Source organism: Anolis sagrei, chromosome 4, assembly GCF_037176765.1.
Source record: "Anolis sagrei isolate rAnoSag1 chromosome 4, rAnoSag1.mat, whole genome shotgun sequence".
In the NCBI taxonomy this organism is placed as follows: Eukaryota; Metazoa; Chordata; class Lepidosauria; order Squamata; family Dactyloidae; genus Anolis; species Anolis sagrei.
Window position 1 is genome coordinate 192,212,491 of NC_090024.1, and position 27,635 is coordinate 192,240,125.

General features: G+C 38.5%; 1 protein-coding gene across 8 annotated transcripts; it reads right to left on the reverse strand.

Annotated features, from left to right (window-relative positions):
• Window positions 1-176: 176 nt before the first annotated feature.
• Window positions 177-27,627, reverse strand: ZC3H11A (zinc finger CCCH-type containing 11A). 8 transcript variants are annotated; one of them, XM_067468027.1, is made up of 19 exons: window positions 27,517-27,627; window positions 25,193-25,308; window positions 23,461-23,886; window positions 22,420-22,620; window positions 21,638-21,757; window positions 19,890-20,013; window positions 18,882-19,076; window positions 16,488-16,607; window positions 14,034-14,114; window positions 13,040-13,141; window positions 11,825-11,887; window positions 10,760-10,855; window positions 10,279-10,344; window positions 8,932-9,378; window positions 7,271-7,341; window positions 6,307-6,598; window positions 4,944-5,041; window positions 4,221-4,249; window positions 177-2,691 (listed from the first exon to the last, which is right to left on the reverse strand). In XM_067468027.1, the coding sequence occupies exons 4-19, from the start codon at window positions 22,468-22,470 to the stop codon at window positions 2,451-2,453; spliced, it is 2,196 nt and encodes a 731-aa protein (XP_067324128.1). In that variant the 5' UTR covers window positions 22,471-22,620; window positions 23,461-23,886; window positions 25,193-25,308; window positions 27,517-27,627; the 3' UTR covers window positions 177-2,450. The 8 variants fall into 8 exon arrangements, with proteins under 8 accessions (XP_067324128.1, XP_067324127.1, XP_067324131.1 ...); XM_067468026.1 differs by lacking the exon at window positions 27,517-27,627 and adding an exon at window positions 27,253-27,341; XM_067468030.1 differs by lacking the exon at window positions 27,517-27,627 and having other exon boundaries at window positions 23,461-23,499; window positions 25,193-27,345.
• Window positions 27,628-27,635: the final 8 nt, after the last annotated feature.

Sequence of the window (27,635 nt, forward strand, 5' to 3'; positions counted from 1 at the left end):
TGTACAGAACAATGTTGTATCTATTATGTACCTACAACAAATTCAGATGTAAACCCCAACAATTTAATATGGAATATCTTAAGCAGTCTAGGTCCTTGAAGGAATCCCAAGAAACAAAGTCCCATTTTGGAAAGAAAAATGAAATATAACTTAAATCAAAGGGAGGAAAACTGAAGCACCTTTCTGACATCAGCTTTATGTAAAACACAAATACTTCTGTCTTTAAAGAAATAGTTAACACTTTTGATTTAGATACAATGATTTGAATACAAAACAAAGAGAAATATATGCAAAAGATAATGGAATACCCTATTTCATTGCATAGTAGTTGCACCCCCACCACCCTTTTCAGATGGCAAATTTGGTATTGTGGAAGAAAACCGCCTCCCCACTGTTAACAGTATGCTAGCAGCTAGGCTTCGCTTCCACATATCTTACTGCCCTAAAGTTTCACCCACTTGTCTGCCCTCTTTCAGCAAAGGCATTCCTTTTTGGGCACAGCTGGCACTTCATTCATTCACTCACTCACTCGTCTGCCTATTCACCCGACCTTTTTCAAGCGCTGTTAATGCTTTATCACTCACACACTTGCCTGCCCCCTTTCAGGCATGGCACTGAAAGGGGTTGAGCGAGTGAATGGAGCATAGGCCATGCCCAAAAGGTTGTAGGTGGGCAGAAGGGTGAGTGGATGGAGCACTCTTCTTGAAAGTGGAGGCAAGCAGATAAAGCTGCTTAGAGCAGCAAGACACATGGAAGGGAAGCTAGCTGCTAGCACACTGTACATAAGACTGGTACGTTTTTTTTTTTCACTGAGTGCACACAACTTTTTTCAATAAAAAATAAAAGGGATAAAAATGACTGCTATGCAATGAAATACAGTATATACAAACTAAGTGGAATTCTCTTATGCAGGTAGGATAGAATGAAGAAAAGTGTTGATAAGTGGAACATATTACTTAAGCAGGCAGGAGCTCTTGCGAACATGGAAAAGTCTTTCACAGTCTCAAGTTCTTTTGACTAATTTGCCCAAAGCCAGAGATTCTATTGTCCTTCAATGCAGTGGAGGATCATTGTTTCCAACTTCTTTGGAGCAGTGTTTAGAATGGCAGACATATCATTTTTAAAATAAATTTGAATATAAGTCTCAGTTTAACCTTTTCCTTCTATAGTACTACTTGAAAGGGAATTGTGAACGTCTCCCCCTCCCTGTTGCCCAATTAAACAGTATATATTTACATTAGTATCAAACAACTTTTTTAATGCTATGAATCCAATCATAAACATATTCTGTTCCATTTAATTAATTTGATTAATTAAAATAGCAGACATAAAAATAAAGAAACAGTGATTGCATAAAATATAGACATAAAAATAAACAGCAATGGTAGAATACACAGTACAACCAAGTATCCAAAGAACCACTGCACAGCTTGTGGAAAATCCACAAACACAGCTCATGTGTGGACCAAAGTGCTGAAAAAAGGGGTGCCAAGAAAATATAAAAGTTAGTGAAGACGAGTGCACAGCTAAGAACTCCATGGATCTTGTGGGGTAGATTGCGTACACAAGAAACAAGTCCTTCAACTACTTCACTCTGCCATTCCAAAGCTATGCTTAAGATGGCTCAGGCAATGCCAGCAACATGGGCCATCACATTGTCAGTTTAGGAAAGGAGAAGGTAACCTGAGAACAACTTTGCATGTCCCTTGAAGGCATGCGGTTTCAATATTATCTGCAATATGAATACAAGAGTAAGAATAGGATTTCTTAAAATTTCTTCATGAATATATAGAAACCACACAAAGTGTGACATAACAAATAGGCAGATAAACCATGCTCTTTAGTATTCGTTCTAAACATATTGCATCACTGTTCAACTTTAAAAGCTCCCACCCCTGCTGTGGCAGCATTTTTGGTCCAATAGCATTCTGCATTTTCCCTTTCTCTAAATGTTAAACAGTACTACTGATCTCATGTAAAGTAATTACATGACTCAAAGAGCTGTTAGATTAATTTCAAATCCCCAGAAATGACCCTCAAACTGCTACAATGCAAAAGAAAGCTTTGAATCACAGAAACTGAGCTTTGCCACACAGCCAGAATATGAGCACAACAGTTCAATAAAACTATTCATGAGGTTCGTTGAGTCTGTAGAGCAAGCAGAGTCTGTGAGGGATTATGGATGGTTTCAGATCTTCCCAGTTGAAATGTTCATGGTTTCATTCGCAAGGTAGTTGATGTGGTCAGAATAATATAACGGCAATCATACAAGGACATTTCTCTGATCAGCAGGATACATCAAGACAATCCAACTAAGCCAACTTCTTCAACCAGTTCAAGTGTGCTTTAAGACTTGTAACTCTTCGCCTATTTTTTTTTTGGGGGGGGGGGGATTCTTAGCTATACAACAAAATATACACCTATAGTCTCAAAAAAAAGCTACAGGACACTCAACTGTCAATCATTTCTGAAAGTTCAAGCAGGAGGTCATCCTGATCTTTTCCTGGCTCAAGTTCAATCTCATCTTCCAACGTGCCATCAGCTATTTCCCACATCAGCTTTTCTATCTCATCTTCATCTGCACATGGTTTATTTGGAGGACCTGATTCGTTTGGTATGAGACTCTTTAATCCATCAAAGGCGATGTCTGGCTTCGAGGCGGTTGCCCAATTCTCTTCGTGGAGTTCAGACCTTTGGGGAAAAGGGAAAAAGCCAACAGCATTATATATTTCAAAGGGAGAAATTGTATCCTTTTCGAGAGGGCTTCAGTACCCATGGATCTAGTTATCCATGGGGGGTCCAAGTATCAAGGGCCCAATGTACATTATATATCAAGAATAGCAATAGAATAGCCATGGAATCTAATGCACACCTCAATTTTCAAAACCCTGAAACCAAAAAAAGGATTTGGTGGTGAATGTAAAGTGCAGCGGCAAAAAGCGCAATCTTTGTAACTTGGCCAAAAGAGGTGCGCATTACAGTGGCTGCATACTTACAATTCCTTCTTTAAAAACAAAAGTGTTAGAACACCAAAGAACTATCTCGTATCTGGGCTCTGCTAGTTCATGTTAGCCCAGTTATCGTCACTGGCCACACAATCAACCTACACAACTTTGTAAATAATAGTTTGATTCTGTAAATCAATGTGGATGTTTTATGTTCCGATTTTATGTTATTATATAATTTTTGTTTGATTAGGTTTAGTTTAATATATTGATGTTAGGTTCTAATATTGTTTTTACACATGGGGTTTTTCTGGGATTATTGTTTGTCCTATGGTGGCATGGAATGTTTGCCATTGTATGTTGGAATCCACCCTGAGTTCCCCTGGGGAGATAGGGAAGAATATAAATAAAATATGATGATGATGATTATTATTATTGGTCTTTCTCCGCTGTTATGGCTCATCAAACTACAAATCTCAGGATATCATAGCTATGAGCTGTGGACCTTAAATTCGAGATGACGTCCCTCAAATAGGAATTCCAGGTGCTCCTGAAGTAGCTTCCCCTTTTGCTTTGACTCAGAACTAAGATTACCATATTATGTGAACCTAATGCACTCCTAAATTTGGGGAGGTAATTTGGCCAAAAAGTTGAACATTAGATTTGAGAAAAGACAGTAACTACAGTAACCACAGCAGATATTGTGGTATTTTCTGCCTTGATATTCTGGGTTATATGGCTGTGAGGAACGGCCTTTAGTAGGCATGTTGGAAGATATGGGTCTTCAGTTGCCTCTTAAATTCCCACAGATGATTTAGCTGTTGGATGTCTCCCAGCAGGTCATTTCACAGTTGTGGGGCAGTCAACAAAAAGGTCCTCTGGGTGAAGGCAACCAATTGGGTTCTGACTGGATGGAGTAGCCACCCCACGGAGAACATCAGTGTTGTCAGGGGCAGATTGTACAGGAGAAGGCAATCCCATAGGTAACCTGGACCCAAACCATGTAGAGATTTAGATATCACAGGCAATACTTTGCACTTTGCATCCAAACTAATTGTCAACCAATGGAGTGACGTTAGTATAAGGATGATATGCTCACTCCTCAATGTTTCTGTGTAACTAGTCCAGTTACTATGTTCTGAACTAATTAGGGTGCGTCTTAGAATTGATAGCATCATACAATTGAAGAAATACAGTAGTAAACACTCCAATTCACTTTGCCTTGCAATTGTAATAGACAATCCCTGTCATGTACAATATAAATCAAGCCATTACCTCTTTGAAGATATTTCCTCCACTTTTGCCTGGGGGAAAAAAAGGAAAAGTAAGTGGCTTTGCAGTCATCTCAATTTCTCTGGCTCTCACACACATAAACACAGACATACTTCACAAGATCTATTCAGAGGCTGAGAGAGTGACTTCCCCATGGTCAGCCAATGGGTTTCCATGGCTGAGTGGGGACTCAAACGCTGTCTGCCGTAGTCCCAATCCAATGCGGAAACCACCGCACTATGCTATCTATTTCAGCAGGCCTACCCACCCTGTCAATTTTAAAACATGAATTTTAAACTCATATCTTAAGAGAATGCTTCTTGAACATGGCTATATCGCACAGAAAACTCTTAGCGACCTTGTGATTCCAGCCACGAAAGCCTTTGATAACACATATTTTACATACAGTTTTCTAATTATGTATTTTTAACTGTGTTGTGCCCGGCCTTGAGCCTTCAGGAAAGGTTGTTTCCCTCCAATGCCATATTTTCTTAATGGCTGCACATAAACCATTTCTTTCCTCCTTTTTCAAAACAAGAAATTAGGCTCTCCTAAAATAAATAGAACAATATCTCCCCATACACCCTTTGCTCTAATTTCCTATTTTGTAAAATGCAACAATAAAGTCCATTTAAGCAAACCCAGAGAGAGAGCCTTAACACCTTCAGCTACCACAGTTTTTCACGGTGAAGTATTGCTAATTCAAATACATGGCAGTTATCTTACCAGAGGCTTCACTGATGCAATATGTGTTTTTTGCTTCAATGTATGTTCTGGTGGAGACAAGGTGGCTGCTGATGGCTCCACATTCACCTTGGATTTGGCTGGAATAGGAACACAACCCCTTACCAATCAGTAAATGCTGACTGATCATGTTTGTTCCTAGCCTCTCTAACTTTACAGAGAAATGCACAATTTCCTTGGAAATGCACTTCTCCTCTTGGAAGTCTTTTTCAAAAATGGAACAGAATACAATGTCAATAAAATACTCTTTAAGTTATACCTATAATGTCTTTTATACATTCCCAGAACACACATATTATATCTGGTTTTCATGTAGAATGATCAGGTTGCAGTATTTTGAAAGCAGGGATTTTTTAGTTAATGAAATTAAGGCCCTTCTTTATCACAGCACCAGTCATACAAATTGCAAATGCCATGGGTTTGTGTCACTTGCTGAGGTCAGTTGTTTAGCAAAATCTAAAGTAGAGGCAAGTCAGGTGCATATCCTGTTTCCCAGAACAAAAGACCTAAGCAGAAACACAAGACTTAACCATAATATAATCTTTACCCCAAAAAGAAGCCCCAGTGAAGACCATTAACCAGATAGACACTGGTAGTACATCTGTTGTAACACACAATGGACATAATGTATTTTAAAATAATAATAACAATAATAATATATAATTAAATATAAATCAATATTGGAGTAATATTATAATGATGTTCCAGGAAAAGATGACATCACCGTATTAGAATAAATGTAAATTTTTGCTACATGAAGAAATGAATGGAGAGAAATTGCTGTACATGAACAAATAGGTATTCCTCTGAAAGTAAGCCCTAATACGTCTTTTGTAGCAAAAATTAATATGAGCACGTGTCTTATTTTCAGGTAAATATGGCACTAAGTGGCAAATTACGAAGCTAAGCAGAGCAGTGGTTCCTTGGGCAGAACCGCCCCAGTGCTTTAACATTAAACAAATAATGCATTTTCTTTTTTACCAGCATTAAAATATTGGGGGCTGTTCAGGTTACTTTAGAAGAACTTGAGATCCATGAAAACAAGATTAAGAATAAAAAGTCAGGCGTATCTGTCTGAGAGATATAATAGATACATTTCCCAAGATCTTCATGGACTATAGAATCTAGATACATACTTTTTGTGAATTTCAGGTGCAAGAGGGGTTGTTCCATGGGCATTTGCCAGCAAGATCTTTCATTTATTCTTCAGCATAAAAACGTGTGAGTTATAAGTGTGAGTAATACTGATATCAGACTTTTAAAAGGCCCATTGTGATCTCTTCTGGCAACATAGTAACCATACGAGCCTCCCCACTATTTAGGAAACTGCCAAAAAGGCATTTACCTTTAATTATCTGACCGAGAGGCTGAGATGAAACTTTTGACTCTCGCATCTTCTTTACAGCTAATTCCTTGGACCCCTCCAGCAGTCTCTTTGTAAGCAGTTGGGTTTCCCTCGGTTTCACAGGAGATGCAGGATTTGTTGTCATGAGGGCTTTTGCTTCTGCCGCATCACCCCCCACAGCTGCCACAGCCTCTTGTTTCTCCTGTGGCTTACTTTCTTGCTTCTCCTTCTTTATTTCTTGGAGGCTTTTCACATGGACTTTTGGTGAACTGCTCACACTGTCATTCAAAACCTGGGTAATACACAGAAAAATAAGAGGATGAGAAGATGAGATCTTATCAAAGGAAAATCTATATAAGCTTTCCACAGAGTGCGATATACAGTACTTGCATCTCACAAAAACCTGCTAAAATACAGATTGGTGGATTTTAAAAGAGACCCAGGCTCCCACCAAGGACTGGAGAAGCCCCAGAACAGGGTCGGTTTCTCAACATCATTGCCACAGATAATTAACTAGTTGTTGAATTCATAGTCACGCAAAATGACAAAGTGCTTCAGCTGGGAACACCTCAGTTACTATTGGCCATGCAATAAAGCAGACAGATAGGCACCCTGCAATGCTAGAGTAAATGGGGCTTTGTGAATGAGCTCATGTGACCTGCAAGATATTTTCCCCTTCTAAATGATCAGTTCACGTTTTTATTAAAACAGACCTCTCATTGTCGCAATAGGGCAGGTGGGCGGGAGGGGGGAGAGGCATATGGCTTTAGCCCCACCGGCTGCTGACCTCAGCTCTGCCCACAGTCAGTGTGTGGTTTGTAACAGACTGCATCCAAGGTAATGCAGCCCTTGATATAAGAAGCCTGCCCAGTCTGGCAGTCAAGGCTCAGTGAAGCAAAAAGACACAACAAACCTCAAGAACACAGAATATGAAGTTTTCCTAGGCAGCACAAAGAACATTCACCTTGACAGTAGATCCTGTTCTGGACACTCTTGAGGTCGGTGCCAGCTGGGGTTTTTCTTCCTTTCCAGTGTCTGTTAAAACACCATATTGATTATAGTCAAACAGAGACATATCAGCTATTTGGAAGTGTAAAAAAGACTGGAAGGCCATCGAGGGGTGCTTTGACTTTGCGTTCCTGCTAGGCTGACACCTGCATGTTCTCTGGGGGTCTCTTCTAACTCCAGTGAAGTACAGATTCCCTGGGAGTCCAGCGGGATCCCCTCAGGATTTCTCTGTGTCTTCCTTCTTGGCTGAAAGGGGTTAGACTGTATGCCTTTAAGGTTATCTGCATCCTTGCTGTCCTCCTCCTCCTCCCTGGCTGTGGTTGGGGCCACAGTTTGGCTGCTGCCATCAGGGGACACAGCGGAGAGCCGAAGACAAGAAGGAAGAGGGTAGAGGAGGCTTGGGTTCAGTGCTGCCTGCGTGTCTGTCGCCACTGCTTCTCATAATGTCCTTCTCTGAGACAGCCAAAGCACTACCTCCAAGCGACTGCCAGTAAGTCTTTTTTGGAGGGGGGGGGCGGTTTTCATGTGACACAGCTGTACGCTACAGGTGACACACAGTTTGGAAAGCTCTAGTCTAGATGCTAATGGACTGTATTATCATCAGTTATTACTAGTATATTACTAGTATATTATTACTAGTATACCCAATTATGGAGAGCAAGCAATTTCTTCTACTGCTCAAACTGAATTGTTTACTACAACTGTGGTTGACCCAGATAGTATGCATTTTTTCTTTGAGAAATGTCTGTTCACACCAAACACACATCTCGCAGCATGTTTCCATCCCAGTTTACATTAACACAATATTATACCACTCATAGGTCATGTCTTTGCAGCATGTTCATATGACATAAGCCAGTCTTACAGATTCCAAAGCAAATGAAGTGAAAGATTTGGAGGGACACTAAGTACTGTGTCCTGGAATAAATGCAAATCACAACAGTATGCCTCATCTGGTGGTTTTGGGACAGGCAATTCTGAAATCAGTTTGGAAATCCCAGACCACAACTTTTTGAGAATTTTAAACCAAGAAAGATCATACTTTTGTGAAATGTGTGATCCCATGTGCTAAGATATCATCGAATGAATTTCTGGTTTTCTGAGCTTGAGGAAAGGAGAAACTCAGGCCCTTTCTACACTGCCATATAAAATCCATTTTATCTGCTTTGAATTGGATTATATGGCAGTGTACTCATATAATCCAGTTCAAAGCAGATAATCTGGATTATCTGCTTTGGTAATGTGTACTATCTGCTTTGATAATCTGGATTATATGGCAATGTAGTTGTGTCCTGAGAAAACTACTAGGTAAAAGGTTCCCATGCAAGGAAGACTGTGTTGATAGGAAAAAGGTACGGGAACCATTACATCTTGTTACCGCTAGTTGGTTACTCACTGAAGTTATATGGAGATAACAAAGGGGAGGTGGCCCACTGCATTTTTGATAGTTCCAAAAAGTTAAAAAACAAGTATCGATGCTATATTCATAGGCCAGGAGCCAAAACGACAAAAGGATTGAATCTCTCCTCTTCCGCCAACATGACTCTTTTAGATAAAAGCAATACAAGTACATACCAGCTATTTGGAAGTGTAAAAAATATTATGAACATGTAGCACCTGTTGGTTTTGTAATGCACTGCAGTCTCCTCTCAAATGGAGTTCTCTCAGGCTGCAGCTGTGTCTTTTTGCTGTCCGCACTCTGCCGCATTCGAAGAGCTTTCTCCCGCTTGATTTCCTCTAACGTTTTGATGCGCACTTCTCCAAAATCTTTGTCTTTGCCAGAAGGCTCCTCCAATTTTATTTTTGCAGGGGCAGTAACAACAGCAGAGCCCTGCTTCTGTTCTTCAATTTGTTTCTGTTTTCTGTCAGCAAAGGCTTCAGAAAAGGTTTTGATCCTGGTTGCAAGAGATGGTTTTGCGCATGAACCAGAATCATCTGCAGTCCAAGATACTGTAACCTTGGGCTTTGGCTGAATTGTCCTCTTTCTTTGGTCAGTCTTTTCCAACTGGATTTCTTCAAGTGTTTTCATGTGGAGGAGTTCAACTTCTGGTGTGGCAGCATTCTCTATGGCATTAGAATAAAAATGACGTTATAAAGAATTATTTTGGAAAAAGAAATGCGACCCAAACCATTTATATATCTCCAAGAAAGAAGCTTATCACAGATGTTGAAATATCAGATGTTTCTGATCTTTCAGCACCATTCAAAATCACTGATTTCATATCCTAGAGATGCACACCTCATATTCCATCAGTTGGTAGGATCCATACACTAAGCAGACCCTCAAGTCAGAAAGTGGTAGATGCATCATATGGGTTAAAAACCAGATAATGGCTATTGGAAATAAGAATTCTTCTCCCAGAAAGCCCAAGAAACAGTTATGAATCCAGGACAAGACAACAAAGGCTGGTAGACCCTTGTTATGCTGCATTCCTTTGACATATTGGATCTATAGGCTATCCCTGTACCAATGGGACCTGGGAATAGAGACACACAAGACTGCACTGTATGCTCTCCACTGAGTCCAAGTTATTCAACTAAAACCATGTGGTAATAATAATAAATAAAACTTTATTTATACCCCACCACCATCTCCATGAAGGGACTCTGGGCGGCTTACAAAAAGCACACCATAGTGCCACAACAAACAGCAAACATTTACATAAACAATATAGTTTACTGAGTTGCTGTAAATTTTTCAGGCTGTATGGCCATGTTCCAGAAGCATTCTCTCCTGATGTTTTCACCTGCATCTATGGCAGGCATCCTCAGAGGTTGTGAGGTCTCAGAGGTTGAGACCTCACAACCTCTGAGGGTGCCTGCCATAGATGCAGGCGAAACGTCAAGAGGGAATGCTTCTGGAAAATGGCCATACAGCCGGAAAGACTCACAGCAACACAGTGATTCCGGCCATGAAAGCCTTCAATTACATATTGAACATACTCTAGTATAAAAACAACATACCTGTTGCCATCTTTTTCTGCCCAAATGGGAATCCCAGTCTCTCTTTAACAGCCGTACGAACTGGCACTGCAGAAAGGAGTAGAAATAATATGGAAAGCTGCACAGGGTTTTAAAACTTTTTTGTTATCATGGTTTCTGGCACAAAATAACCGTGCTTATAGGCAGGAAGACTGGATATATAGTTCTGGGTATGAAGAACTGACAGTGTGGTCTGCCTGTTCTACAACTCCTTGTACCTATTAAAATAGATGTCTTCAATGAGTATTTTAATCACAAACCCCTGTACTAAAAGACAAGTTAGAAAGATACTTACCATTTTTTAAAAAAAAACTGTGCATCATATTCTGGTTTCTCCAAAATGCAGGTTTTTTATTTTTAAAAAAGCAACCTAATAATACCAGAAACATCACATTTGAAGAAATCAAACATTCTAATAATAATCTAAGGTGTTGCATTCGTTTTGCTGATTCAGCAAACATACCTGTCTTTGGTGTTCTGTCTGCATTCTCCAAGGGATGTATTCTTTTTCCCAGTCTTTCAGCAAGGTTACGTTTTGTAGGAAGGTCAGTCTCAGCAACTTACGATAAAAAACAAAAGGGCTAAATTTCAAGGTTCTGCTTTGCTTTTAAATTCTAGCTCTGTATGCCTCCTACAAATATATTATGTATATATTACATTGTAGCATTTTAAATACCGTATATGCTCGAATATAAGCCAAGTTGTCAGCCCCTTTTTAAGGGTGAAAAAGTCCCCTTCAGCTTATACTTGAGTCAAAGTTATTTCTTATTTTACTCTGTTGTTATTATTATTTTTATTACATTTCTTATTTTACTCTATTATTAATTTATTATTTTACTCTATTTTTATTATTACATTTCTTATTTTACTCTATTATTGTTATGACATTTACATTAATTTACTCTTTATTTTTTATTAAATTTATTATTTTACTCTATTATTGTTACTATTACATTTATTAGTTTTATTATTATTATTTTACTCTATTATTATTAGTATTACATTTATTATTTCACTCTATTATTGCATTTCCATTATTTTAGTCTATTATTATTGGAAGGATATGTAAGCACATTTACATTGAAGGAGGTTAGAATAATGGTTTAATCAGAGTTGGACAGTCTTATCTTAAATTACAGTTTTATGTAAAAATTAAAAAAATACTGATGCTTAAATTAATGTAATTTTACAGGTATCTAATTTTATTTTGAAATTTTCTAGTAGCTGCTGCATTTCCCACCCTCGGCTTATAATAAAGTCAATACGTTTTCTGTGGTAAAATCGGGTGTCTCTGCTTATATTCGGGTCAGCTTATACTCGAGTATATATGGTACTTATGCATAAATAGGATATTGCAATCCTTATTAAGCATTTTTTTCTCAAACACAAGATTCAAATTGTATTATATAACTATAACCCCTGATCCAAAAAGCATTTTGAAGTGCAAGTAGATAAGTCAGGGAATTATTAATGAGTAAAGCAACAAATATTCCAGAAATATTTTTTAATCTTCATACATATATATTACCTGTGGGAGCCATCCGTTTCCCCAGTCGTTCTGCAAGAGTCAATTGGATCTTAGGCTGCTCACCTGAGACAAAAAAATGCAAGCAACTTTCACATTTGCCTTTTAAATAGGAAAAACACAAAAACAGTAGAAACCCTCATCTGAGTATAAACAATTTACAGTGTAAGAGCACTGGATTACAAAAATTACTGTGCTAGAACAGAAAATACAAGTTAAGCTCTTTATCTGAGTAGGCAAATTTTTAAAAGGTAAAGGTTTTCCCCTGACATGAAGTCCAGTTGTGTCCAACTCTGGGGGTTGGTGCTCATCTCAATTTCTAAGCCAAAGAGCTGGCATTGTTCATGGACACCTCCAAGGCCAAAGTCACGTGGCCAGAATGACTGCATGGAGCGCCATTACCTTCCCGCCAGAGCAGTACCTACTGATCTACTCACATTTGCATGTTTTTGAACTGCTAGTCTGGCAGAAGTTGAAGCTCAACCTGCTCCCCAGATTCAAACCTGCACCTTTTCTGTCAACAAGTTCTGCAGCTCAGTGGTTTTTTAACCAACTGTGCCACCAGGGGCTCATAGGCAGATTAGTACAATGCAAAAGCCTCTATTAGATAGAAAGGACCTGTGCAAGCAAACTTATGTTATGTCCATCCCTAGGTTAGAAGAACTAAAACAGATGGCCCTGGGTTACAAGAGACTCAACCATGTCTGCACTACAAAATTTGGGAGAAAAATCTGTTTTCTTCACAGTAAACTCTTTGCAAGATTAGGTTACTTATTTCTATTTGAAATGGATGCAACCCTTTTCCTACCACAAAGCAAAGCTGGTGCAGTTAAAAAGCAGTATTGTTAAAAACATGGTTTTGAGTACAATTGGCTGAACAAACTGACATAACCTGACATATAAAATTCCTTTCACTGAAGCAAACAAAGTTATGGCTTCATGGTGGCCATTTGCAGATTTGTCGGACACCATATATGCAGAGTTGTGGAACATGCATACTTTCAGATTTCCTTGCATCTGCAAGTAAATATTAGTAACATTTCATAGTCTTTGCTGTCTACAATTTGCAACTTTTTTTTCATTCATGACACTGAACACAATGTAATCCAGCGTTGTCCTTGCATTGGCTTATATGTACTGCTGATGTGACTGATCTAGTCATTCACAAGTAACTGCCACTCATTTCTAGTGGTCACAGAGATAAAACTATGTAATTACCATCCTTTGTCGATAAAGTTACAGTTCTGACCATAGCACGTTCATTTTCATTATCGCGGCCTGGATGGGCCTGGGTTTGAGCAGCAATTCTAGAAGAATGGGCTGAAAAAAGTAGAAGAGTATGACATCAAGCTGTAGTACTACCACAATGTAATAACTATTAAGGACTTCAAGGCTGAAATTGTGAAGAATGCATAAGAGGCACTAAAGGAAGAGAAGATTACTCTAAGTTAAACACATCTAATATGGCAATAGTATTAATAAAACTATTAGTAGTAGTCCTTAAAAACAATCCTGCAAAATATGGACTACAGCAGAGGATAACAGTTTCCTGCCCTGTTCCCCCAAAAATAAGACAGCATCTTATATTAATTTTTGTTGACAAAGATACGCTAGGTCTTATTTTCAAGGGATGCCTTACTGTTCCATGAAGAAGAATTCACATTTATTGTTGAATGAAAAAATGAACATTTGTTATATACTTTATAGTAGTTGTCAATATATAATAAATATTCTGGTTCTCACACACAGAGCCACAAAAAATAAGGGCTGTGAAGTGCCTGGCTCCCTCACATTGTCTAGAGACTGTAATGACATCCCACAGCAGTTCCTGGGCCACTTGTATATCAGGGATGGTCTTGCAGCTTCTGGCCACCGGGGGGAGCATGCTTCCAAAAACAACGTTGCTAGGTCTTACATTCAGAGAAGGCCTTATATTTAGCAATTCAGCAAAACCTCTACTAGGTCTTCCTTTCAAGGGTATGTCTTATTTTCGGGGAAACAGGGTATATCCATTTGACAACACGTCTGAGGTACACTTTTAATATGCTGATATAAACCTTCTGATCTGCTACAACAGGAGGGCATGCACAATTCATTACTATCTCATGATTACGGAACTAAGTAGTATACTCTCTCAGATACCAAGCACATTGGCGTTTTCAAACAAGACTTCATTCTAACCTAAATCACCAGGGGAAAAGAGTGAACTTACGAAATAGATGCTTTGTTTTTTGTTTCGCTTTCTTTGACTTGATTTCCTCAAGTGTCTTTATCCCAAAATTCAAATTACCATCTGGAAAATATAACAATTTCACATATAAAGGTGATGTGGAAGAACAAACATAGCTTCTTTCAAACAAGGCATGCAAGGGGGGAAAAACAGTGTAAAGACAGATACGAAATACTGGCCTCTCTTCACTTTAGCACTGCAGCCTGGAATACGTTAGTTCAGTCCCATCATCTACACAACCCCAAGAAGAATACTATTTTTATTAGCTTTGGGAGATATGCACTGCCCATCCCATTTCAGAATGAAATCAAAGGATAAATGAGAAGGAATGGAATTATCATTTCTTAACAAGTAGAAGTTCTTGCCCAGTGGTTCTCAATGTTTGGTCCTTCAGATGTTTTGAACTTCAGCTCCCACAATTCCCAACAACTTTGAATTTCTTGAAGTCCAAAACACCTGGAGGATCAAAGGTTGAGAACCACTGCTAAGTTAGCCAATTTATAATGCACATCTGCATATTCTATTACAAAAGAAGTCAGAATCTCAGGGCTTTAACTGTCTTTCCTACTATCAGTAGGGCACATTTGAAGTACTTGCCCCTTCATTCATATAAAAACCGTTACAAATAGTTTTGCTTAGTCCTGGCAATTATTACCAATCTTTTTAACACACTGGAATATTTATAACACAATTCCTACTGTTGGGTTCTAAGTAAAGGCAGCCCCTGACTCACAAACATCTGACATGAATAATTAAGAACAGGGATGAGACAACAGGAAGAGAGAGAAATCTACCCCTTGGGAGAGAAATTCATGGAGAAAAGGTGTCTCCACTGAAGCTTTCTCACCAAATCCTTGTTTCCACAACAAAATCCAATTATCAAGTGATAGAAAGGTGAAAACTTCTGTAGAGAGTAAGAGAGTATGTTATCCAAAGATATCTCTCTCTCTCTCTCTCTCTCTCTCTCTCTCTATATATATATATATATATGGAGTTACACATACAAAATGTACCTGTTTCAACTTACATACAAATTCAACTTGAGAACAAACCTATAGAACCTATCTTGTTCATAAATAAGGGACTCCCTGTATATCCTAGAACAGGGGTACTCAAATTATGGCCCTGTCCTTCACTCAGGGTCAACCTAACAACAATCCTATCTCATCAGCCAAATGCAGGCCCACACTTCCCATTGAAATACTAATAGGTTTATATTTATTTAAATTGTTCTTCATTTTAATTATTATATTGTTTTAAAAGAGGTTTTTCTGGTACTACAAATAAGATATGTGCAGTGTACATAGGAATTCAAATTATGTTTTTTTTCAAATTATAATCCAGCCCTCTAACAATTTGAGGGACTGTGACCTGGCCCTCTGCTTAAAAGGTTTGAGGATCCCTGTCCTAGAACATTCTAAAAGATGGTTCCACAATAGTTACATTTAAGAGTGTATATATACAAATGCCATTTTTAAGCAGCACCTATTTAAATGTTTCTAGGGCCGACAGAAGGCCTGGGAACTTGCAGGCAGAGCTCATTTTTAAAGGGTGGGTATAATTAAGCCCTCTAGATATTGCTGAATCAGAACTACCAGTTGCCCTGGCCATTGCAGACAATGTTGTGAAGATCTCAGTATTACAGTACAACACCACCTGGAAGGCCACAAAGTTTCAATTCCTATTGTAAAACATTCATGTGGAATTTCCAACAAGGCTTCTTGCGGACACAGAACATACTTCTTTTCTTTTACATTTTTATTTTTATTCAAAGAAACAAACCTCCAATCAATCAATCAATCAATCAAAGACACATACTGAGAGAAATTACAGAAAACAAAAGTATATTTTACCCCTCCCCACAAAAACAAAACTATCCATTTTTGAAACACAATATGCTAACATACAACAGCTAACAAGAACAGACTTCTCAACTTATCCAGCTCTAATCTTTTCATACAGCGCCATAACATTGATTTCCCACATTTGTCCTCATAGCGCTCAATTTTTCAGTTTCACATGCATTAGATTTTAAATCACAGGAAGTTCAAATTTAAATTTTGTGCTCAGATGGACAAGCAACAAAATCCAATGTTGGATATAGCAACATTTGGCACCAAGTGATGCATTAGCAATACTCCTGTGTTCTGCATGTGTACTGCATGTTCAAGGGAAGTTTTCCTCATGTGGAAATAATATGTCTGAAATGGAACATCTCCTGTATCTACTGAGATTCTCTGTGGGACTAAATCCCCCCCCCCCTTAAATATATATATATACTGCTTAATGTGTACAAGCTTCATCAAAACAAGAAGTTCTCTTTAGACACAACATTTTATTAAAGCAATGGTAAAAGGGAGCTGGAAGACATGAACAAAGCTAATCTCCTCCTAAGGGATCATCAAGGTTGTTTCTCTCAAGCACAATATTCCTTACCTTTATCTTGGTTTGTGCTAGTCATAGGTTTTTGAGTAGGAACTACTCGCAATCCATTACGAACTTCTGAAGAAGATTGCTGAGGAATTTTAGCTTCCTCATTCTCTTCAGACAATTGATCTGAAATAAATAAGTAGTAGAATATAATTCCACGTGTTTACAGGAAAACTAAAATAGTTTGGCATATATAAACCTACGGATATTTCAAGTGCATTTTCTTACACATTTGATGAAGATTAGTGCTGAATTATGACATTAAGCAAATATTTTAAAGGATTTGTGTGTGTGTGTGCCTTCAAGTCACCTATCAATTCATGATGACCTCACGAATTTCATGGAGCTTTCTTAGGAAACGAATACCCAAAGTTGGTTTTGCTGGTTCCAACCTCTGAAATACAGCCTAAAGCACGTAATGCTTGCCACCCACGCAAGTACTGAATGGAGTGAAATGGCATAGCTTCTAACATCAAATGAGATCTGGTGCCTTTAGCTATTTAGGCAATTAACTTGGTAAAGGATCTACGGCATAATCTCTCATTAATTACAGCCTCTCCTGGATAGAGTGTAGTTTAGTGTAGTGGTTTTGCTGTAGGACTACTATCTGGAGTCCAAAGAAAACCCATTGGCCTTGGGCAAGTCACGCTCGAACGTCACAAGAAGACATAAGCCAATGCTCTTTGAACAAATCTTGCCAAGAAAATCCCATGTAGGCTCATCAAAAGTTGGAAATAAGTTTAAGGCACATAACAAAAGGGAATAAAATATTTTGTCATTATTCATTAATTTTCAATAGGTTTCACCCACCCCCGTGACATAACAACTCACTGATTTTGTCTCATTATATATAACAGCATAGTAGTATGATTATTTTTATTTCATGTCAAGAATGATGATCCTTATATAAAATGGCAAAACAAGGTTTGGTTTTAGGACTTTTAAAGAAATATTTTCAAACCATGGTTGGTTGGATCTATGGATACAGACTCTGTGGATATGGAGGGCTATGTGTGCTGCAATGTAATGTAGTCTGGCTTCAATGTGCTGGGAGCAATGTTTACAATTCTATATGGCCTTGATTTTTTTTTTTTTTAAAAGGAGCATGTATTCCTGCCTGAAAAATGAGGTCTGTTGGAAAGTCCTTCCATGTCCAACTGGTGGGTGCAATGCCCTATGGGAGGTCATGGAAGAGAGCATCCTTTGTTTTGGCAACCTGGTAACTACATTTCCCTTAGAAGCGTGAATGGAAACAACACTGGAGTGATTCCAACACGGTCTTAAAATACTCCATTTATTAAATCCTATTAGGATTAATTGATTATTATCAAAATATGCACGAGTCTTATGGTTTACATTTTAACAGGCTTCAATCATTCAATTCAACTATTTTGAATTATCTTGTTTTAAGCGTTACATGATTTAACATACTTCTGGTCTTTTCAACTATTCTTATTGTAATAAACTACCGTATATTCCGGGGTAAAACATGACTGGGGCTATAAGACGACCCCCCAACTTTAATAACAAAAATACAGAGTTGGGGATATATTCGCCGTTTAAGACAGCTCCCCAATCCAGCGCTTCTCACCAGCCTGGACTGAAAGAAGGGCCTCCAGCGCTCCTCTTCCGCTGCCTTGGCACATGGCAGCCTCCTGGTCAAGCTCCCTGTCGCTCATCTCTTCCTGGCTTCCACGGGCAGGTCTCGCGAGAAGTGCCTCTTCTCCTGCGAGACACCGTTGTCTCGCGGGAGAAGAGGCGCTTCTCGCGAGACCTGCCTGGGAAGAAAGAGAATGGCCTGCGCAGAAGGGCTTTCTGCGCTGGTCAGGCTGCTCGCCTTCTTCCTGTCCAGGTCTCGCAAGGACAGGAAGAAGGCGAGCAGCCTGACCAGGGCGGAAAGCCCTTCTGCGCAGGCCGTTCTTGTTCTTCCCGGGCAGGTCTTGCAAGAAGTGCCTCTTCTCCTGCGAGACAACGGTGTCTCGCGGGAGAAGAGGCGCTTCTCGCGAGACCTGCCCATGGAAGCCAGGAAGAGATGAGCGACAGGGAGCTTGACCAGGAGGCTGCCATGTGCCAAGGCAGCGGAGGAGGAGGAGGGTGGGAGGGGAGCCCATGGCCAAGACATCCACCCCAAGAGGCTCTACCGGTAATTTTTTTATTATTTTATTTTTATACCCGGGGTACTAGATGACCCCCAACATTTTATAAGGATTTACATGCCTAAAAAGTCGTCTAGTACCCCGGTTTTTATGGTAGATATCAGTCAAAATAAAAAGACACAGTAACCAATAAATAGTAATGCTTCCAGATGATACATGGTGCTGTATTTTTTTAAAAAAACCTAAATAAAAAACTTAAACAATACAAAAATGTAATTATTTAGGAGAACAAATTTTTATTTACCATCATCATCTTCATCATCATCTGCAGCATTGATAACTACTGGTGGATGAGCGGGGCTCGGTACATTTTCAGAACTATCTACCTTCATTACCCCACGCAGTTGGGGAGATGGATTGGACTGAACAGAAAGTTTATTCTGCTGCACTGAGATCTTTATCTCCTCTTCTGGGGGCTCAAGCACATTTGGAATAGCAGCTTAAATGAAATAGAAAGAGATATAAACTACAAACAGAACCAAGAAGTTAGAATCGTACCTAACCACACTTACTGTAGACTCAATGAAATCAATCAGACTTAAATTCTGTTATAGCTAACTTAAATCTCATGAATTTAATGGTGCTATTGTAAGCAACAACTATTCAACTCAGAATTTGTAATTAAGAATCCGTCACACTGATCAGCATCAACAATCCTAGCAGTCACAATATATCTATCAACTACTATTTGGAACTTATACCATCCAAGATGATCTTAATTCTTCTTTTTAGGTCCATTTCATCTTTATCGATATTAAGAGATAAAAGCCCCACAAATGTATAAATTTGACTTGTGATAGTGGTAAGACAGAAGCTTTCATGAAAACAATAAGGAAATAAAGGTCCTACCTAAACAGCTGCATTATGTGGAAACAACTTTGCCTGATAAAAGACATTTTATGAAACAGTTCCATAGACAGAAAGATGACTGTGCCAAAAGACATTCCAAAAACCAAGTTTTAATATGATAGATGAAGTTACTTGAACCCTAAGAAGGACTTTGAAATAGTTTGCTTTATGAAGCTACTTCCACATGACTACATTTCCAAACTTTAGTATTGCTTGGTTTCACAATATTTTTTTGTTATGCACCTAGCTGTTTTAGATACTTTATGAACAACAGTTCATGCCTTTGTGATTTTCTTGCTGGGAAAAAAAGAAACAAACTAAAGGAGCCGGGTTTATTTTCCTTAATATACCTAGAAGAAATATTAAAGCTGAGAAGCTTTCCAGTCATGAAAACACAACTCACTTTTGCTTGGAGGTAAGAAAAGACCATCCACAAAACGTGCTTTAGTGTGGTGGAACGCACAGTTCGACTTCAGACAGCCCAATGGCTGTTTTTCCCAATAACATGGGATCTCACTGCGTTTTTTCTGAAAATGAAACAGAATAAAATTGTCCATTAGCATGACCTGATAGTTTACACCAGCAGGCAGCAACACAATGACATGACATCAGTAACATAGACTTTTCCAATCTAAGTAACTGATTGGGAGCAGGACTCAAAACAAAATACTGTTTCCTTTGTTTAACAAATCTCATCAATTAATGGATGAAAAGTCGCCTATGAAAAATGATTCACAGCAACAGCTAGAATCCAAGATCTGCATATAGTGTTCTGTGTATGCATCAAATACTTTCCCTGTCTCAACAAAAAAAAGGAGGTTGGGATCTCTTCAGCAAAGTATGCTTGGAACACATCTGGGAAGACAATCAGCACAGAGTCTGAGTGAAAAGGCATTCTGCTCAATCATAGGGCACTCTTGATGCTGGCTAGTTATTTTTCACCTGTTTCTCATTCTGCATTTTTTCTGTTATTTCAAATCCAGTTGTAGATAAATTATCTACAACAAGGAGCACGTGGTACTAAAAACTTGAATGTGTATATCATTTTTCATAGTTAACTTGTTTCTTGCCTATGCAAGCACCCACTATTTTACTAAGTAGATGCTCAAGTGTGTTATTTAGACAGTGAGGGCTACTGGCAGTAATCGTTGCAGATCGGTTGTAACTACTAATGCAAACATTATTCTTCAAGCAGAATTGCATAGCAAATAGAAATCTATTGTACCAATTGTTTCAATCTCACTGGCAGGACATTGCTGGATCCAAGCCACTAACTGCTGCTTCATCCATTGTGGGATGCTAATTCACCCCTCCCCCTACCCAATGGAAGCAATTATGGTTTCATTCTGGTGCTGCGTGAAAACATGGATTATAATCAAAGCTTCTGAGGACTAATTGATGTCCTTGTGGTTTCCAAGTGATTCCACCATGTTTCACCCAGCAGTTATTGAGAGCCCCTCCCAGCATCTTTTCGCTGGCCATTGAGCAGGAAGGAGGCAGCCAGGAAGACACCGCATGTTTTATGTAATATTTATGTAATTATTGATCTTACATACACTGGAAGAATGAGAGCAAACTAAAATATTGTAAGCCGCTCTGAGTGTCATTGTAGCTGAGTAGCTGGGTAAAAATTCTTTAAATACATACATAAAAATTCAACCTCTTAAGTTTGCTTTGTTTAAATGGTGGGTTATGTTTATAGTCTAAATTGTGTTAGCTACTTAAATCAATTTTACTTGTAAGCTGCCTAAAATTCAGTGATTTAGGACACGATATAATTTTTTAATTCATAAATAATATATCACTAACCCGAGACAGCTATTTTAAAATCAGAATAAAGCTAGAATGATACTTAGTAGCTAAGTATTATACAAAATATTGTGTTGTCATTCTGAACACCATAATTTTCACACTGTGAAGTGTTTTTCAAATATACATCTTTATGCTCAAAACAAAGCAGCGATGACATTTTAAAATTGCAAAGTAAATAATCACTTTAGTCACAATACATTGCTAACATTAAATTGCATTTATTTCTTCATAACTGTGCAAAGAAATGCTCAATACTAGCATAACCAAGCTTCCAAAAAATGACCTACTAGAACAGTTCTCACACCAAATATACTATCAGAATATTAGATAAGCACTTACATTGATCTCCATGTGTCTAAACTGACAGACATTTCTAAAACATCGTCCCTCCTTCCAGAGAGCACAAACAGTTTCACTTCCCAAGGCAGCCTCACAGTGACGGAAGGGGCAACTCTTCCCCTATGGAAAATGAAACAGAGAAAAAGAACCAAATTAAGAAGATTCAGGCTGAAAACTCGGCATGAATAAAATCTCATGTCACAAGCCAAACAATTTTCCTTTCTAACTCACTGCCTCCGCTGCAAAAATAAAAATTAAAAGCCCAAAAGCTCATGTAACCCTTCCCAACAGATTTTAAAGTAAACAATGAGGTGTAATTTGCTTGGATTGTGCTTTTTCCTGCATGGCAGGGAGTTGGACTGAATTACACCTTGTTCCACTAGTAAGCGCTACTCCATCAGGAAGAAAAACTATGGTAACTGGCTACTACAATAAAATAATGAAAACAATAAACAAGTAAGCAGTAATGAACCAAATTGAATCAAAAGGTAGCATTTACACAGGTAAAATTTGTCATGACAACTGGCTGAATTTATGTGCAGCGAAAGCATGTACATTGCTGTATATTGTGAATATCTTTTCACACTAGGCTAGAGGTAGTAGATTTTAGCATCCTTGCCAAACAGCAATTAGTTTCCACAAGTAGTCTGTCCACCCTCATAATAAAAGTTACAACTTAAAAGAATGTTTGCCTTAAATACAATTTACTGAATTAATCAGGCCACACTAAAGTTGTAATAATGCAAACATAAGACAAGATCGGAAGTAAGGTAAATACAAACCTTGCTACATTTAGAATAGTAATAAAAGTAACAGTCATCTTGGTTAGACATGTTGAATTGAATACCAGAAACTGGTAGCAGAATGACTTGATGGCAAATTATATGTTTACTATCCTCTCAGCGCCAGCTGGTCAAAGTTTGGTTTAATATGGCACAATCTTCTCTAGACTGGATCTGCAAGTATCTTCCTCGCAATATGATCTTGGAAATAAACCAACAGGGATAAATCAAATGAAGCCTTCACATGAGCAAACATAACTCATAAAATATTCCAGGTAGCTAGCAATATCCCACTTCTATCTAGACTTGGTACTACCGGCTCAGCTCCCCTTAAAATTGTTTCCTTATAATAATATCGATAACATAATACAAGTTAGAAGATGCACTAGCTCCCTGAAGAGTCACACATTTCTTCCCATCCCAAAACATTGTGCCCCAAAATGCCTCTTATGGTACCATTCACCATATATTTGGCCCCTTCTTGGTCATTTTAGGTCCAGGAGAATCCTTTTTTTCCAATAGGATATGACACGGAAGTCAAATTACTGATTATTTCCTGTGTTAGAAAAGAAGCTTTCTGGGCCCAAAATGGTCTGGGCCACAGAAACTTGGCAAAATTGTCCCCATACCAAGCATCGGAGAGACGCAATAATAATAATAATAATAATAATAATAATAATAATAATAATAATTGAAGTTGTTCCTTCCAAATGGGGCCTCAAAACTGACTTGCTGGTCAAGCAATCCCTACCCCCAATGTTTATAATGGCACAACCAAGGTCATAATTATGTGATGAATATTAAAGAGGTTTCAGTTAATTCCTATAATGCTACAGCTGGCTAAAAGAGGTATGTGCTGAATTCAATTTTCAGGGAGAAATCCTACAATGATTTAATAATCAGAGGAAACAGAGCCACTCGTGAAACTACTAATTTAATTCCATTTCATTTTAGCAACTGCTGTGATGCTTTTTCAAAGTGCAGGCCAAATAAGACAGCCTTCAAATCTTTACAAACCAATACTTTGTAAAATCAAAATACCTTGATCAGCTCCTTCTTCAAATACTTCCAGGTATTTTCCTGTAGATCGAATCAACACTCAATCGATGAATTGATAGTAAAAGAGTAGAAAAATGTTTCTTCCTCACACAGCCAAGGAAACACCCGCGTTCAAAATTCAGAAAGGATGAATAATAACTACTGGAGAAAGTAAGTCCATTTGAATGATAAGGAAGACTGGAGACAGTGAAAAGTAATTGCCTCTTTAAAAAAAACCAGTTCATTTAAAATGAACTTGCGTTTGAAAGTGGCTGCAAAGAAGATCCATCTTCTACAGCCAGATAATTTAAGGGTCGTTTGTTTGGTGTTTTTTTTTTTTTTAAAAAAAATACAAAGTTTCAATTTCTGGTCTTCAAAAAAGCTCTTCACCTATTGGAAAAAAGAAAAATCTTCCCCGACCTTTATTAACTGAAAGCAAAAAATACTTGAATGCATAAAACAGATTTGTATATTCACATAATGTATACTTTCATAGCAATGAGTGGGTAATAAAAGGCTTTGTGGCTACAAAACACACCTTTGAAACTCAAAATAGAGTACAATTTTTTCACAAAAATGAATTTTCATACCAATAGTTCATGACAGTTATGAATAAGAATAGGGTCATGCCAACTGCATATTCTGAAATACATTATACATGCATGTTGTATACAGTATCTTATAAGAAATATTTTTAGACAGGTTGGGTAGCAAAAAAAATTAGACTGAAAGCAACTGCATCATGCAGCATTTGTAAAAACAACAGGCCTGGCTGCATAAATCAAGAAAACTGAACTGTTTGATTTTGCTTTCAAGAAGTTCATTTTTTTTCTTTAGAATTTTATTTTCTCTCTCCCAAATATCCCTATAAAGATGAACCAGTCTTCACTGCTATTCAGTGAAAAGGTTGAAAAGATATTTCAGAGCCAATTGATGTCTCTTTAGTCAAACAAGGACCAATTTTTAAAAATGAATTTGAACAAAACATTCAGGAACACGGTCTTAATTCAAATATCCTTTGAATACATATACTTTCTTATAACTGAGGAATTATAATTGCAACAAGTGCCAACATTTCTTTCTGGATAATTTTCTGGGTAGTAGTTCTTCAACAAAGAAAGAAGTTGATGGGTTTTTTAAAAAAAACATATCACCAATGTTTAATTTCACACAATATAAATTTACACATTTTAAAGAAATCTTTTTAGCACCTCTTTTTAAAAATGTAAGTTTGACTGTTTTTACAGTAAATGATACTAGTGCTGCAAAAGGTAAAATCTACTCACATCAGCAAGATTCACTAAAAATCACATTACCACTCTCATACTTCCATTATCCTGTACTATCAAGCAAAATGTATTTTGTATCTGAAAAACAAAGTGTCTTGCACTTGTCTTCTCATCCTATCAAAACAATCTTGCTATGGGTGTGTAGCTTTGAGTTATATGGTCCAAGAGCTTTTGAGGAACCAGGTGATTATCAGCTAACATTGGAGGGAAATCCAATGTCCCTTTAGTAATGTAAACAGAAATCAATTTAGGATGAGCTTGGGAATCATATGACTCTCCAGACATTGTAGAACAAAAGAAAAAAACACTAGAGAGCAGCATTTTCATCTACAAATTATTCTGATAAGCAGCCACTGACAATAACATAATGCTTACTGGGTGGCCAGAATAATACACACTTTAAATTGAATATGAAATGTACAGTTCTCAGGCTTATCTCTGAGTACCTGTTGAGTGTGATCAAAATCTGAACTGACTTGAAGTCTAGAGATCAAGAGATGTTACCGATCAGCTGCAGAAATCTAGGACTCCTTGGCCCAATGCCAGTTAGCTGGCAGGTGTCCTGCATCAATATATACAGAAGGGTTTCTGTTAATCAACACACCCAAGAATTTTTCTTTGACTATTCATAAAGCAGATGGGATCCAATCACTTCCTGTCATATACAGTAAAAAAAAATTGGAACACTTAAAGCCTCTGATTAGCATTATGATTTGGGAAACAAGATTTGACAGCAACATATTCTCATATGCAGACTGCCACAAAAACATTGTAACTTGTCTGTTCTCACTTTACAGCAAAACAACAATAACAAACTGCCAGTGTCATTGTATGGAAATGCATTGTATGGTGAAATGATACGGCAAGGAATTCCTATTACTATTTTCATATATCTTTGAAAGCAAAGGTATACTGTAAAATACCAAAAACTATTGCAGGATGCTAAACAGGATGTTAAACATGTCAATCCAATAGTAAAGTTGAGGAGGCTGGGTTCGGAATATTTACAAGAAAAATTTACTGCTGCTCCATTCACTGCGTTATTGCCAATTAAATCTCAGTGAAACAGATGGAAGGGACCATGGAAGGGCACCAAAGAAAATTCTTCACTGTATAAATGTTCCTTATTAAAAACAGATGCTTCCGCTCAATACGTATTTTAGAAAGAAGTCTGGGGAAAAAAACCCAAATAATTGTTCTATTGTTTTGCTACAACATACTGCTTCACCACCTCTTTAACAGGCATTTTGGAAATGTGTTTCAAGCAGCTATGGCCTACTTCTATCCAGGAAGATGGCTGAAACAGAGCAGCTTTCTCATTGATGAGACTGCTATTTTTGTCTTTTAACCTAGATGTTGTCAAGCTGCAACTTCCAGTAGCCTTAGTAGCCCAGAATAACCAATGGCTAAAGAATGCTAGGACTTGTTTACCCACATCTGGACGGGCTCTGTTGTCCATCAGGTTTATAATATACTTGAGACAGGAAATGGCCGAGTACATGTAGCAAAATAAGTATGACTGCCCTGTGCAATTAGTCTTCCTCTTTAATCCCACCTCCTTTTCAACCATTTTTAACATTCACTCACTTTCAGTTGTGAGTGAATGTTACTACCGAGGTTCGTAAGCTATTACATATAACACAGTAGGTGCCCAGTTTAATCTTTGAATGGGTAGAACCAGCCTCTCACCAGTAATGGAGTGGGAATACCATAGGATTATTTTAGTGTTTGCTTCTTCTGATTTTTAAAAAATATATACACATTTACATTTATTGGATTTAAGTTACATTTTTAAAAATCTAATTAAAATTAATTTAAAATTGCCAACGGCACCAGTAATGAGGTGGAAATACAGGCAATCCCTCAGTTACAAACAAGATTTGTTCTTAAATTGAATTCGTATGTAAGTCAGAACTGGTACATTTTTAAGTGTAACTCCAGACAAGTGTGTGAGTTGATAAGTTTTGGATAGCATAGGGAAGGGTTAACAACCCTGTGGTGTTTGTTTTGCTGTCTGGGTCTCAGTTCTGAAGATTTCCGGTCTTTTTCTGTCCCTGAGGATTGAATTTTGAAAAATGTAACTTGTTGTGGAATTGGCGATATGGCTTCAGGGGCGACACCCTTCCCCCCATAATAATAATAATAATAACTCTTCCAGAAGAGGGGGGATTATTTTGTCCCTAAGAATCACGTATACGGGGATGACTTCCTATTTCTATGCTCAATCGACCCTACTCTCACAGGGGTGTACTCCACCCTTGGGGGCCATGATCCCAGTAGCGGGTGGAAATCAGGCTCATTTCCTGGAGAGAAGGGGGCAAGGGGGTCCCAAGAAGGCGCGGGAAGGCGGGTCCCGGCCCCGAAAGGCGAGGGAGGGAAGCACAGGGGCATCTTTTAACTGGCAAAGGGACCCGATTGGCCGCGGGCGAGCAAGTGACCCCGTTTAGAGAAAGCGGAAGTCGAATCTGGTCAGGCCTCAGGGAGAAAAGACGACTAGGCCCATTACCCGGCCTCCAGGAAAGCGCCTCCGCTGAGAGAAAGGCCGCCGAAGAGCTGGAGCCTGGCTTCCAGATGGGGAAGAGGAGGTGTTCACCCGGGCGAAAGGGGCGGAACCGAGCCCCCGAGGGCCGCACACGCCTCTCCTCGCTGCCGCCTTGTCTCGACTCTTCCCAAATAATGCGCAAAGGATGGAATGATGCGCCAAGAACCGAATCGTACGCCAAATACGCCGGATAATAGGCAAACCGCCCGGTGCAAAACAAACCCTGACCTAAGCCACCGCCGACTCTGCACCGAATGAAGCCCCCTCGCCGCCGCTGGGAGACAGTTACCGCGTGACGAGATCACCCCAAGCGGCCATCATAATACGAACTAACGGCAACGTCACTT

Bases quoted from the DNA above. Each gene is read 5' to 3' on its own strand.
- ZC3H11A (XM_067468027.1), bottom strand. From the start codon at position 22,470: ATGTCTAACCAAGATGACTGTTACTTTTATTACTATTCTAAATGTAGC. The intron at 11,888-13,039 runs GTAATTACATAG...TTTTTGTCTCAG, and splicing joins AACTTTATCGACAAAGGATG to GTGAGCAGCCTAAGATCCAA. The intron at 5,042-6,306 runs GTAAATGCCTTT...TTCCTATTCCAG, and splicing joins TCTCGGTCAGATAATTAAAG to CCAAATCCAAGGTGAATGTG.